Source organism: Haplochromis burtoni, unplaced genomic scaffold (assembly GCF_018398535.1).
Source record: "Haplochromis burtoni strain Fernald_Lab_line unplaced genomic scaffold, NCSU_Asbu1 Contig_409, whole genome shotgun sequence".
Taxonomy (NCBI): Eukaryota; Metazoa; Chordata; class Actinopteri; order Cichliformes; family Cichlidae; genus Haplochromis; species Haplochromis burtoni.
This window is the reverse complement of record NW_024582770.1, coordinates 448,090-462,378: the sequence shown is the minus strand read 5'-3', so window position 1 is coordinate 462,378 and position 14,289 is coordinate 448,090. Positions and strand designations below refer to the sequence as shown.

General features: G+C 39.3%; 1 protein-coding gene and 1 long non-coding RNA gene across 4 annotated transcripts in view; one reads left to right on the top strand and one right to left on the bottom strand.

Moving 5' to 3' along the window:
* Positions 1 to 10,923, bottom strand: clta (clathrin, light chain A). Of its 3 annotated transcripts, XM_005944491.3 has the most exons (7): positions 10,624 to 10,923; positions 9,939 to 9,967; positions 8,775 to 8,892; positions 8,073 to 8,184; positions 4,694 to 4,747; positions 2,061 to 2,096; positions 1 to 629 (listed from the first exon to the last, which is right to left on the bottom strand). In XM_005944491.3, exons 1-7 carry the CDS (start codon positions 10,799 to 10,801, stop codon positions 458 to 460), a joined length of 699 nt encoding a protein of 232 aa, XP_005944553.1. In that variant the 5' UTR covers positions 10,802 to 10,923; the 3' UTR covers positions 1 to 457. The 3 variants fall into 3 exon arrangements, with proteins under 3 accessions (XP_005944553.1, XP_005944554.1, XP_005944555.1); XM_005944492.3 differs by lacking the exon at positions 2,061 to 2,096; XM_005944493.3 differs by lacking the exons at positions 2,061 to 2,096; positions 4,694 to 4,747 and having other exon boundaries at positions 10,624 to 10,920.
* Positions 1 to 14,289, top strand: part of LOC121812025 — a 35,909-nt gene that overhangs the window by 9,012 nt on the left and 12,608 nt on the right. The window lies entirely within an intron of this gene.

The following is a 14,289-nucleotide window of genomic DNA, read 5'->3' as shown; positions in this document are numbered from 1 at the left end:
CATTGTAAAGCACTGTAGTGTAGCTGTTGGCCCAAACAAATGTCAGCCCTTCCCTTTTAGTGTCCCAACTCACCACCCTTGCACAACTGTCACGCACACCTTGAGACCTTGTGTAGATCTGTCCTTGATTTCATTTCTACTAAACAAGGGAAACAAAGTCTTGACTGATTTATTAAAGAGGTGTATAGGTAAAATCTTTAAGGGGCAGAAAATAGTGAGCAGGTACATCAAGGCTAATCTTTACAGCCCTGCCAGGAGGAAATACATCAGGGTAAGGCAAGTGACTATACCCTGTGAGGTGGGGGAAACAAGGCTGTGCATGACTGACAGATATGGACACAGGGGTGTAAGTGCCCCTTGATATCAGAATACAAATGGAGGGGCATGAGAAGTTGGTTTCGTTGACGTGTCATGGAAAAAGATGATATGGAATGATTTCCCGAGCAGCCTTGGGTGTCTAGCGGACTAGTGGGGACTGCTTCAGGGAGATGAGGACCGAACGCATGCGGGACACATCCTTAGCCTGCTTGCTGGACTTGGGATTAAAGTCACAGAGCCGTGCCACCCGCTCCCACTCTGTGCCTGGGTTGTTCTCATCCAGATCTGAAATCATGGCTTCCTCAGCCGCCCTGTAAGCATTAAAGGAGGAAAAGACAGAAGAGCGAGCCCATCAGTGTGTGAAGTCGTAAGATACACAGCTGTGCAGCCCTGAAAAAGATCTCTGCTGACTAACATCACATACAAGTTCTTTAGACAAAGTCAGAGGCGCACACAGTGAAATTTTGACTCAAGTTCTCAGTTTTGGTTACACTGAAATTGAACTTTAAGCCTGGCATTAAAAACTCAGTTTTTCCATCTGATTTTGTCTGGGTTGGACTTTTTTAGTTCAGCAGCGTCTACCTCAGGGCTGGACAGTCCAATCACTACACACAAACATCCATCTATCTTTACTCCCAAAACTGAGTAATCAACAAGGAACAAGCTTTCCCGGCTTCATTACCTGTGGCATGCCCCCCACTTTACAGAATACAGCAAGTCACCTGTATATTCTACTCTCAACAACATCAGGGGGAGATATATACACAACAATGAGAAATCAAGCTCAAGCCAAAAACAACCAACCCACCCCCCAAATAATAATAATAATAATAATAATAATAATAATAATAATAATAATAATAATAATAACAACAATAACAACAATAAATTAAGAAAAATGTATTTCTGGCTGGATAAAATTGCTGTTCATTAAGGAACTCAACAAGAACCAAGTATAGTGATATGTAGTTATCTGTATACTTGTCCTTGATTAATAGGAACAGTAATACATGTTCAGATTTTTAATCAAGCCTAGCAGAAAAACAACAAAACGAAGAAAAAAAAATGCATTAGGCATGCATTGGCAAGCAGAAAAGCGGGGTGTTTCGGCTGTGGCAAGGAATGCGCTGACGTTGAAATTATGTGTCTCAAATGCCAAACAGATAATTAACTTTTAAATATTTAGGCACGGGTGTGGCTTCATTAAATCCATCAAAGACCAAAAAAAGGCCTTTACAAAGATTACTTATGTAGTTAAACAAATGCAAACAAGAACAAAAATAAATAAATAAAAATAAATAAAAAATAAATTAAATGGATCAGTTCCACTATTACAAGGCAATTTGAGATGCAAGCCACAGATATGGCTAAACTCTTGTGACACCCCACCCACAAACATGAAACTCAATGCTATTCTTTGGTTCTACTTAAAAGGATCTTTTGTAGTCTCCACCCCACCTGAGCTAATAACTTAAACACAGTACACAAAGAAAAATAGGGAAGGTGAGAAGCTAATGAGCATTCACTTTCACAACCATCTATAACACACAGGGGACTAGAAGGACCACAACATCACAGGAGGAACATTATACCAAACTCCAGGCTCTGGATCTAACTCTTGTGCTATTCAACTGGGTACCTCTGCAATGCACTATAAACACATACACAGACAGAACTGCATCTAACCCCTGTGAAAATGATAAAGTATTTTGAAATTCTGGGGTTTTATATTTTTACTTAACTGGTCTAGGCGGTAGCAAGGATGGTTAATATGTGTGCTTTAAGGTGCATAGGAAAAGAAAACAGGGAGAAACAGTTTCACAAGTCAGAATTTAGGAGAGAGAGAAAGAAAGAGAGAGGGGGGGGGGGTGAAATAAAAGACAACAAAAATGAGCTCAAATGCAGATGTTTAAAGTCAGCATGCAAAAGCAACATTTTTCTTTTGGCTTTATTTTCCTAAAAATGAAAATGATTAGTGTGCAGCCTTTGGTTTGCTAAACTGAACTGATCTTCTATGTTTTCTATAAATAAAATATCAGCTTCTCAATCTGTAATAAAGTTAATAAATTTAACCATCTGCATCATCTCAGTAATCTGATCTACAGAGTCCAACAGCTCACTTATTTTTCATGAATTATAAACACACAATGTTCCTACATTTGCAAATAACACTCCAATTCTCACTTCCTCCAAATAGTAGGTATAGAGTGACACCAATCAGATGGAGGAAGACTGAAGTAGAGCGATTAAGATTCAGTGTTATTATGCATTACTAAGACTAAAATTTCATTCTGTGTTTAGGTGAGTACAAGCTAACAATAAGTTGGAAAGCTTCACGGGTGTGCACATTTTGAGAAAAGGACTATTCAAATAACACAAAGACAGCGGTAACGTGATGCTAATTTTCAGATGAGCAGCTCAACAAGAAAGAAACAAAACACTTTAAAATGCTGGAGGCAATGTAGGAATAACAAGAGGCCTGGAATTTCTTTACATGAAACCAGGTTTTGCACCAATCTAAATTCTTACATTTGGCAACTAAGCTGACAGCAACAAAACGTGCACACCACAATGAAGGCTAATGGATATACCCAAGTAATTTGATAGCAGAACCAAAGGCTGCACAGCTCAAGCTATTCGATAGCTAGCTGGGCGTATCAGCAGGTCATCTTAACATTCTAATAAAGCATGAACACAGCTCAGTTTGAAGCAGTTGTGTATCCACGATTTGATATCTTCACATTTCTTGTATATAAAAAATAAATAAATGCATGCAATAATTACTACTGCCTGGAAACGAACTCCAGGCTCATTCAGCATTTAAGAAAAAACCTGGCATATGTTTCTAAATAATTACGGTTTTCTTAATTATTTATATGCTATCTGATGTTTATATAATACTAAGAAACCTCAAAAGTACCATTGTGAAGTGAAATGATTTACCGTCTACACAAAGTTTGCTGCTTCAGTTTAGCAATTTCCTTCTTTGCCGTGAAAACGAACGAATACGAGAGAAAAAAGGCGCTTCAATTCCAGAGTTTGAAATCTGAGAGGACGACTGATTTCCTATCCTGAAACAAACATAATTCATGGGGAAACGGTATCAAAAAAAATTCTTTAACCGTGAGTGTCAGGAGTGTGAAGATATATCCGGCCCTCGAGGCCTGGAGTTCAACACTCCTGGCCCATGGCATTCACCCAATAAAGAATGCTACCAAAACATCCAGCAACTTCTTCCAACCACCCAAGAACAGTTTGGTGAATAACAATGCCTTTGCCAGAATGATGGAATACCATACCATGAGGCCAAAGTGATAACTAAGTGGCTCAGGGAACAAAACATTGAAATTTAAGGTCCATGACCAGGAAACTATCCAGGCCTTAATCCAATTGAGAACGCTGGTCAATCCTCAAGATGTGGGTGAACAAGCAAAAACCTGCTAACTGTGACAAACTCCAAGCAGTGATTATGAAAAAAGTAAATAAATAAAATGTGTCGCCATCACTCAGGATTTGGCTCAGAAGTCGACTGACAGCATGCCTGGGCGACTGCAGAGGCCTTGAAAAAGAAGAGCCAGCAAATATTGACTCTTTGCATAAAGTTGATGTAATTACCAATAAAAGCCTGTGAAACTTATGAAGTGCTTGTAATTATACTGGTTTACATCACAGAAACAACTGAGAATTTTTTTTTTTTTTTTTTTTTTAAATCTAAAAACAATGAAGCAGCAAACTTTGAAAACCAGTAAGTGTATTATTCTCAAAACTTTTGGCCATGACTAGAATATATGAGATTAAGGAAAAGAAAAACCACACACAATTGCTTCAAACCATCTCTACATATCTTACTTGTAAGTAAAACAAGAAAACCAACATTAAAGTTGTTAAGTGGAAAAAAACCCAAAACATTTTCATTAATTTTTACACAGTTGGTTTAAGCAGGTGTTAATTGTTAGAAATTTATGAAATGCATTTGGATAATGAGTTGCTGAAGAGAATCAAAGAGAAATGAATGAGAAATTAACATGGGCACAGTTGTGAAAGTATTCATTTGAGTTCCATGGATGTGATGGCATGCGTTACTGAAATATACCGACAGGCATCAACTCACAAATGTCATGCAGATGATATGGATATGGAGTTCAAATTATAAATGCAGGTTATATTTGAAAAAAGTTCAAGCTGGATAGGTAAAGTAACGATTATGAATCCAGGCATTTCAAATGTATGACTGAAGGAGAAAGTAACACATGGCAGCAGAAAGAAGGTAAACTGATGCTCTAAGAGATGTGTGATGTCAATGGCTGTTGACAATGGGGGGAAAAAAACAAAACAAATAAACAATAAGAGGAGGATGTTAGTTGGAGCAACATACACATAACCAATGAGCTCAGAGAAGGGTTGCTTGTAGAAGTCTTCATCCAACACCCTGGACAAATATCCACCCAAACGACAGAGCAGCAAGAAGGCAGGAGAAAAGAGAGAAAGTGGTAAAAGGGAGAAGAGGAATGGAAACAAGCACTGCAAGTTACCGTACAATAATATGCTTAGGAATATAACCAATCAGGAGTTTGATCAGTGTCAGAGGGATTTAAAGACTGTTTAAAGAAAGTTTTACATCTTTAATGCCATGGCACCAGTCATGCACAACACACTTAGTTCTTCATACCTCTCACATTTTTAACTAATTAGCCTAACAGTGGAATCTCTTAACCCAGTATGTTATAGCTATAACAATCAGCGTAACCCCACATCAGTGCATGCAACGCTGTAAGAAAAATCATGTGACAGGTGAAACAGCTGCTGTGCTGAACAGCAGTGTCTGACACGTAAGCGCAACTTTTGAATCATTCGCATTTGTGCTGAGGAGTAGACGAGACCACTTTAAGTGCCATTTGTGCTTTTAAATTTTTGGCTTGTCATCACCCACTACACAAAGGGACCATGGAGGAAAAAGAACATTTTTCCAATCTGGGATCGTTTAACTCCCGCCCACATACACAAGGAAAAAAAAAAAAGATTTGTGAATTCTGCATTTGACATACTAATAATAATAATAATAATGGATTGGATTTATTTAGCGCTTTTCAAGGCACCCAAAGCGCTTTACAATGCCACTATTCATTCACTCTCACATTCACACACTGGTGGAGGCAGCTACAGTTGTAGCCACAGCTGCCCTGGGGCAGACTGACAGAAGCGAGGCTGCCATATCGCGCCATCGGCCCCTCTGCCCAACACCAGTAGGCGGTAGGGTAAAGTGTCTTGCCCAAGGACACAACGACCAGGACAGAGAGCCCGGGGATTGAACAGGCAACCTTCCGGTTACAGATGCGCTTCCCAACCCCCTGAGCCACGGTCGCCCTATATTTTTCAAATACATTATTTTGTTATAATCAAATTAATTGGACTATATCACCAGCTGGTTACATAAAGAAGGACCCTTCACTCATTTAGTATTCAGAACCTAGTTCAGTCTCTCTCCACCCTGCCTGCAATGCACTGTTAAATCCAGTAGGTGTCGCTATTAATGAACACCTCAACACCCCCATCGACACAATAGGGGTAATGTGCTACACTCCATGAGGCACCATCTACCTGTCACTATTGTATAGGTATACCTCTGGAGTATATCGGGTTATAAGACATGCAATCTCAATTTTTTTTTTTTTTCCTCTTTCATTTTTTTAAAAACCCATTACCCTGTTCTACACCTTATACGTTTCTGAAGCCAGAATACGGTAAAAGGAGCTCTGCAGATTACCTCGAAAACTGTTAGTCACCCACAGGATGTGTCGTGAGATGTCATGACCTTTAGTAAATTACCTGCATCAAGTCATGAATGCAAAAGTAGAGATGCACCGATTGACCGTTCATAAATTGGAATCAGCTTATTTTCAGTGTTTTACACCTTGTCTGGTGATCAGTCAGACTCCCATATGACCGATTATAAGCCAGTCCTTTTAATGTACGTATGACTCACATACAGCAGCACAGGCTATTAGTTGCACACCTACCCACATGCTACACTGTTAGCACGGAAGTGAGATAAGAAACAAGGGTGGCTTAATCAAACAAACAAAAAAGTTCAGAACAACAAATCTAAAGAGATATTTAAACATGGACATTTTAAAGAAACTAACAGAGGAAAAGTAGCTAAAGCTATCCAGAGCCCAGAGGCAGCCTGAGGATGAGCAAAGGATCAAAGCGGTTATGAGGAAAATTACAGAGAAAAAGAAGACAATGTCTTGTTATCTGGTGAAGTCATTTCAGCTAAATGTGGGTGTACAACAGCTTATTTTCAGTTAATTATTTATACTGCACTGAAGTAGTTTAAATTTTAAAAAAGATCCTGTAATTGTCAAGTTTATTGACAATTACAGTTTATTTTACACGGAACAAAGGTGGAGTTTTGTTTGTAACTGTTGTCAGTTAAAAGCCTGCAAAAATCAGTAACGGCAGATCAGAAAAACATCTAAACTGACCAAGAAAATTGCAATCGGTGCATCTCTATACAGAACCCTCCTGTGATAATAAAAGACACAGTAAAGAGTGTTTTTACCTCACAGGAAATATTTGACTCCATTTGTTTTCCTTAAAATATCACACATTAGTTATTAAATTTCCTGAAATAACAGCAAATTGCATAGACTTGTCTTAGGTATAGGTAATTTTAATGACTGAAGACATGCAGTGAACAATAACTCCAGTGTCTGGGAAACTTAATAAAGTGGAAACCCGACTTACGAAATAAATTCATTCCAGAGGGTCTTTCGTAAGTCAACATTTTCGTAAGTCGAAGCACCTTTTTCCATCGCCTTTTGAGTGAGGCGATGCTGGCTGAAGACGAAGTTCTTGGTGGAGGAGGACCTCGCTCATATTTATCAATAATTTCTTTGTTTCCATCGAGAGCACTTTACGCTTCTTCTTTTCACTTGCAGAAAGTTTTTTCGGCCACATTATGAATGAACGATAGGCTAATTGCAAACGAAAAGCACACGAAATAGCGCACTGCAACAACAATACGTCTTTCACGTGGAACAGCGAAACGCAAGTACGAAAGCCAAGGAGTTTCACATGATTTGGAAGGCATTGTGAGCATTCTGGGCTCAGCCAGCGGATTTCGTTACGCGGGCATTTTGCTGTACCACGGGCAGAAATATTGCAGTTAAGTGCCTTCATAAATGGGGTCTTTGTAAGCCGGGGTTCCACTGTATTTTTTGGACCATAAGGTGTACTGTCGATGAATGGGTCCATTTTCATACATAAATCGCCCCAGATTATAAGGCGCACTGTCGATTTTTGAGAAAATTAAAGGATTTTAAGTGCGCCTTTTAGTGTGAAGAATAAGTGGAGGTCAAATAGCATTTTAACTAAAAAGGTGGTGAAAAGCCACATGAGATTTCCCCTTAGAGAGAATGGATTTTCTTTAAAATATGAATCTGTAGACAACTGAAACAAAAACTGATGCCACACACAAATGGGGAGACCAGCATACTGCGTTTCTTGAAATTCAAGGATAGGTTATTCCGATTCTTCCTGAAAAAACAACATATGGATACAAATTTCAGTAATTAGTTGTAAACTTACTCAAGGATACAGAAGTTGAGTGACCGGATGGCCATCATTTCTTCCCCTGCCACAACTGACAGATCTACATTCTTTTTAAGCCGGGATAACTCACATATCCCCACAGTCTTCTTTCATTTTTATTGATCTTCCATCCTGTTTCTATGCGTCCAGGACTACAGTACCTGTTATTGGTTTTGGTTTTCTCCAGCTGCTCATTCTGCCTGGCATGCCATTCCTCCAGCTCCACCTTGGCCTTCTCCTTCCATTCCGTCTCCTGCTGGCGAGAGTTCGCATCTGCAGAAGGAAATGCAAAAATACAGAAATCACGCTCAAGAGCAGAGACTGATAAAAGAATAAACATCCCCAAAAAGATGATGAACATAATGATGTGAAAGGAAACAGGGACAGAAATAATTGGTTAACACTGTATGTGGAATATCCAGTAAAGGAAGGTCATTTAGACAGAAAAAATTTTTATTTATTTTTTATTTATTTATTTTTTATTTAGTATACAACAATATTTCAATAAAAAATCTGTGATAATATTTCTGATGATACTTGCATACAGTGACACAACCAGACAAGTTGATGTTACAAAAGTGGCTAGTTCAAAAGCGATTAAAAAGGTACTAAATGTCATAAGGATCTAATGCTTAGCGATCAGAGATGCCTGGGGTTCACACACTGTCACTCACAAAGTAAACCCCTTGCATTGCTATAGCAACGGTATTGCAACATGATAATTTATATCATGTAAAAATTGTTACCAATATTATCGTTGACAATGTGATATAGCACAGCCCAAATCTCCACCTTTACTTATCACATCTCACAGATCAGTGTTCTGTCCTACCCTATAATAAAGCGTTCTTCTGGGTGCTTACCTAGCTCCTCCAGCCTCTCTCTTTGCTCCTCCCTCCACTTACGTAGACTTTCTGGTTCAGCCTGCAGTCGGTCTGCATTAGAAATTGCTGCATAGGCATCTGATGGACCATTGCTTTCCTGAGAAAGGAGCAAAATGGTAAGCACAGTTTACAGTTTTATCAATATTTCCAATGATTTGGCTATTTCATGTTCAGCGTTTCATTTTTCTAACCCGTATGTGAAAGTTGTCATTAAAGTGGAATTGGTTTCCCCACCCCCACACCCCAATACGCATAGCGTACATGTACTCTTAGAAGATTCTCTCACTGACAGGAAAGGAAGAAATGTTGCAATGACAGCAAAGGAAAAGGAAGCTGAAGTGACTAACAGACAAATATTCAAAAGCTCGGCTACTAAAAATCACTGTTACGGTGTTAAAAGGAAATTAGTATTTTCCACAATGACGCACAGTGAAAATTCAGCAGAATTGATATATAAACATCTCTTGAGCAAATCTTAGTATTCAAGTAAATGAATTTCAAGGATAATTGCTGTTTGTTATATTTATATAACAAACAGCAATTATCCAGGAAATCAAGGAACATAACTAAAATGAAATGTGTCAAGAAGCAAAGAAGTTTAAATCCAAACATGAGAATCTTCAATGTCATGTTTTTAAACTGATGCTAGTAAGCTGTACAGAGTGAAATGTTTTTTTTTGTTTTTTTAAATAAAATCACCCCCTTTGATCTTTACTGAAGGCCAATTGCCTGCCATCAGGCACTACTTTGAGTCACTGAACTGGTTGCAGGTCATCCATGAGCAGCCATGGTGCAGAAAGTCTGCAGTCTGACCAATTTCAAATAGGTCTGTACCAGAAAAGGCCCCACTCATTGTTGTATATCAATGCATCTGTGGGCCCTGTACTATGAAGCAACTTCAACACACTGAGAGTATCTTTTTGTTTTGTAGATCCAAATCCTTCTTTATGGTGCAGGCATTTAGTACAGACCATCCTTTTCATCCCTCTATTTATTCTTCCTTTAACACTATACATTAGTGCATACACAAACAATAATTTTTGTATTAAAAGATTTTAATCCTTTGTGCACTTATACACACAAAACACAGGAACAAATACAAGGTGATTTCCAACATGATAACTAAAGAGCAGATGACATTACCCCATGAAGCTCTCCATTGATGGCACCATCTAAAACAGGTAGAGGTGAGACTACAGTTAGAAATCAAGCAGACAAATAAAGGCATAAACATGACAAAACATCTTGAAATATTAAATGTCCTAAAAGAGATTTTTACCATGCCTTGAACTTGTCTAACGGAGCACCAATTACTGTTGCTAAATGCATTCCTGTTTCGTAATAATGGATGTCAGCATTTCTGACGAACAATTCCTACAACTGAGGCTAGATTGGAGGAAATGAGTAAGTCATGAACAAAGGTTGTTAAGCTGTGCCCATTTCCTAAGTGGCTGACACAAACTGCTGTAAATGTAGCCGCAAGCAATCAAGTTAATTGGAAAGCAATGAGTGGCAGTGCCAGCAGCAGTAGCTTATTTCAGCATAAAATAGCATGTATTAATAAAGGACTTCAAGTTTCACCTGTACGTGTTCCTTGTGAGTTCAAAGTAATCTTACACAGGTTAATATCAACGCTAACCATGTCCACTTGGCTAATCTGCTAGCTCAGTTAGCCTTAGCTTTAGTGTCCATTCAGGGCCAAAATAGCGTCTAGATTCACCGCATGTTGAACGTTTAGTTACACGTACACAAAATCCTCTATCACTAATGACGCCAAACAGATAACATACAGCGACATTTTCTTCGCTTGAGGATAACAGCCACGCACCGTTAGTGTCTCCTAGCGAAGAGGGGACATCTCCACTGTCCAAGATGCTGAAGCCTTCGTCGTTTTCAATGCCCGCAATTTCGCTTTCCTGCTGGGCCAGGAAAGCGGCAGCGGGGTCCTCCTCCGAGCCGACACCGTTTCCAGCACTGGGCGCGTTCAGCATGTCAAAATCGTCCATGTTGTCTGTAGTGATAGAGGGATAAAAGTGTGAAACAACGAGCAGGTGTAGCACCACTGAAACCGATTAGACCAGCAGGAAGAAGGACGAAAGGGGAAAACGGTAAAAGCTGGCGTAGCGGAAACAGCAGAGTAACCAATCACAAGCAAGAATGGATTACTGGCAGTAGTCATGGCCAATCATGTAACAACTTTCTCATAACGGGACCAATCAAATATTTGAAAGCGTTTCATGCGGATCCCATGACCTGCTGGGTGCTGCTGTCAGAAATAGAGAAAAATCTGCAGTATTTTTTTTTTTTAAATCTGCTGCACGTTTAACACACAACTGTTTGCATAGCCATGATTGGGAATTCGTCAGATAAGAAAAATAAAATTAAAATTCAGCATTTTTTTCTGTTTTATTTCCTCAGGTTTTTCGTTTACCCTCTAACTTTACAAGGCCTGTTATTGATTTAACTCCCTGATATTGCTTAACCCTTATATTGGAAAATTGTCTTGAACTGTCTTATTCGATCACAGACCGTTATTCCAGTTATTTTAGTCTTAGGACTAAGACTTCTGTCGTCTTCTGTCAAAAAGTTTTCCAGCTTCCTCTTCATAACCCTGGCAGCAGTTGTGTCCCGCCCCAGTATAATTCCGCGCTGGTTAATTATTTACAGTTCTGACAGTATCAAAGGGCTCAGGTGGCAAGCGTTCACCTGACTCAGGTTATATAGCTGGGTGCAACTGCTGTTTTAAAACAGGAATACTATCGGAGTTACTAAGGGAAGACCTAAACTACTAGTTTGTTTATTTTTATAGTAATTGAAAGATAACATTCAAAGAAGTTCAAAAACTCCACCACAACTGATTTGAATTACTAATACATATGCTGAGTGAACTGCACACTACTGAAATATGAATTATTTTACTGACAAAAGACTATATTATCATCGCCATGACTTCTCCATGAAAAATCGCCCTTTACAATGCTTTTACCTAAATTAATATTATGCTGCAATTTACTGTATCAGCTAGGCAACTCCAGGCCTCGAGTGCCGGTGTCCTGGAGGTTTTAGATGTGTCCATGATCCATCACAGCTGATTTAAAGGGCTAAATGACTCCTCCTTTCTTTAAGTTCTCCAGAGGCCTGGAAATGAACTAATCATTTGATTCAGGTGTGTTAACCCAGGGTGAGATCTAAAACCTGCAGGACACCGGCACTCGAGGCCTAGAGTTGCCTACCCCTGAGCTAAACTCACAGTTTCACAGGTGATAGCTTTGCACAATAGTCGCAATCTCTTAAACAATACATTTAAGACAGTCAGTTATGTTTGTGACTACAAGCTGGTATGCCCCAAACACCCCTATTTAACTACTGTTGCAATCTACATTATGGAAGTATTTGCTAAACTAAGTGAAGATTTTTTTAAAAAGTCCATCATTATTTTAGACAGGAAGCCTCTTCAAGCACATTCACAAAAATTAACTGCTACAACTACAAAGCATGAATGCGATGATGGAATTGAATAGTAAAACAATGGGCAATTTATTTACTACAAGGCAATCTAATCCAGTTTGTGTTTAGTGGGAGAAACCGTGCTGCTTGGTTCCAGAAAGAAGGCAACAGAGTCGTGAACCACATGACCTGTAGTGCAGCAGATCATCTAGCTTCTCCATTTAGGGGTTGCCACAGCAGCTCATCTCTTTCATCTTCTTCTGTCACACCAACCCCTTGCATGTCTTTGTTCGCTACATCCATGCACCTCCTCTGAGGTCTTCCTTTTTTCTCATGACTGGCAGCTCTATATTTAACATCTTTTGCTCAGCGTATCCACTATCCCTCCATACGTCCAACCCAGACTCAGCCTCGTCTTCCAACTCCTCAACCTGAGCTGCCCTTTTGATGTACTCTTTGTAAATCTTGTCCATCCTAGTCACTCATGATGAAAATCTTAGCCACTGGAATTCTACAGGCTCCACCCCTGTCTTTTTGCTAATGCCACCTTCACCAAACAGTACATCAAAGCAGGTCTGACTACTATTTAGACTTTCTCTACTACTTCTCTTGCTACTACTGCACATTCACCCAGTGTATATACTATATATATATATATATATATATATATATATAAAATGTTCTTCCTCTACCCCCCCCCCCCCCCCCCAATTTTTTGCACATGTCGAGGAGCGTGTCAGGCTACATTTCACTGTGTGTTATACTTGTATAACTATGCATGTGACAAATAATAAAGAACCTTGAACCTTCTCTTTCACTACTGCTCCCCTGACACTTGTGCCCATCCACGTCACCCTGGCTGTACTCTCTTCTTCACCTCTCTTGCCCATTGTCCATTGCTTTGGATGGTTGACCCAAGGTATTTGAACTCATACACCTTTAGATCCCCCTTTTATTTGTGCAAATGTAATTGTTTTTCATTCCACTTCTTTCCAGGCTCTCTTCCACTTGCTCCCTTAAGATTACAATGTTGTCTAGAAACATAGTCCACTAAGACTCATGCCTCCTCTGTCCAATATGCTGAAGCCATCATCGTTTGACCTTATCTGTCAACCTGTATATCACAATTGCAAACAAGAAGGGGCTCAGAAATGACCCCATCTGTCACCCCTACCACACACCCCTCCAGTGTCTCTCTGTCCACAAACATGTCCTGCACCAGCCTCACATACTTCTCTGTCACTCTTGACTTCCTTATGTAGTACCACAACTCCTCTTTTGGCACCCTATCATTTGTGTTCTAAAGAACACAGGGTGGCCATCCACTATTTGGTGGTTCCCAGCTGCTCCAGCCTGCATGCCAAAGTATCCTTGGGAAAGATACTGAACCCCAATTTGCTCTGCAATGCTTTGATTCAGTAGTGTTTGATTGTGTACAAATGTTAGGAAGCACTTGGGCATAGAAAAAAAAGCACTTGTGTGAATGGGTGAATGAAGCATGTTCTATACAGCACTTTGAGTGCATCACTGGAGTAGAAAAGGACTGTATGAGAGACAATCCATTTACCGTTAGATCCACAAAAAATACATTGAACCTTCTGTATGTGCCTTCTTTAACACTTTCAAAACAAAAATTAAATTTGCAGTGGTCTTTCTTGGCATGATGCTTTACAGCTTCTCACTGATCATTGCCCCTTTTCTCAGAATGTGAGTCAAACCAGAAGAAACCAAAATGGCTTTTGGTCTATCCCCGTCAAGGGCCAGGAAAGGGGGGAAGGGGGGGGGGGGGGGGGAGGGTGAGCAATATTACAACCAATTAAAACATAGCAAAAACAGGGTAGTATTGATATAACAAAAGAGTTATATATATATATATATATATATATATATATATATTTATATATTTATATATATATATATATATTATTATATTATATTATATATAATATATATAATATATATATAAATAAAGACCCAACACAAAGAGAAGCCTACACTACTATAGCAGCAACGAAAAATACCTCAGCAAACCCAAACTGACACCCAG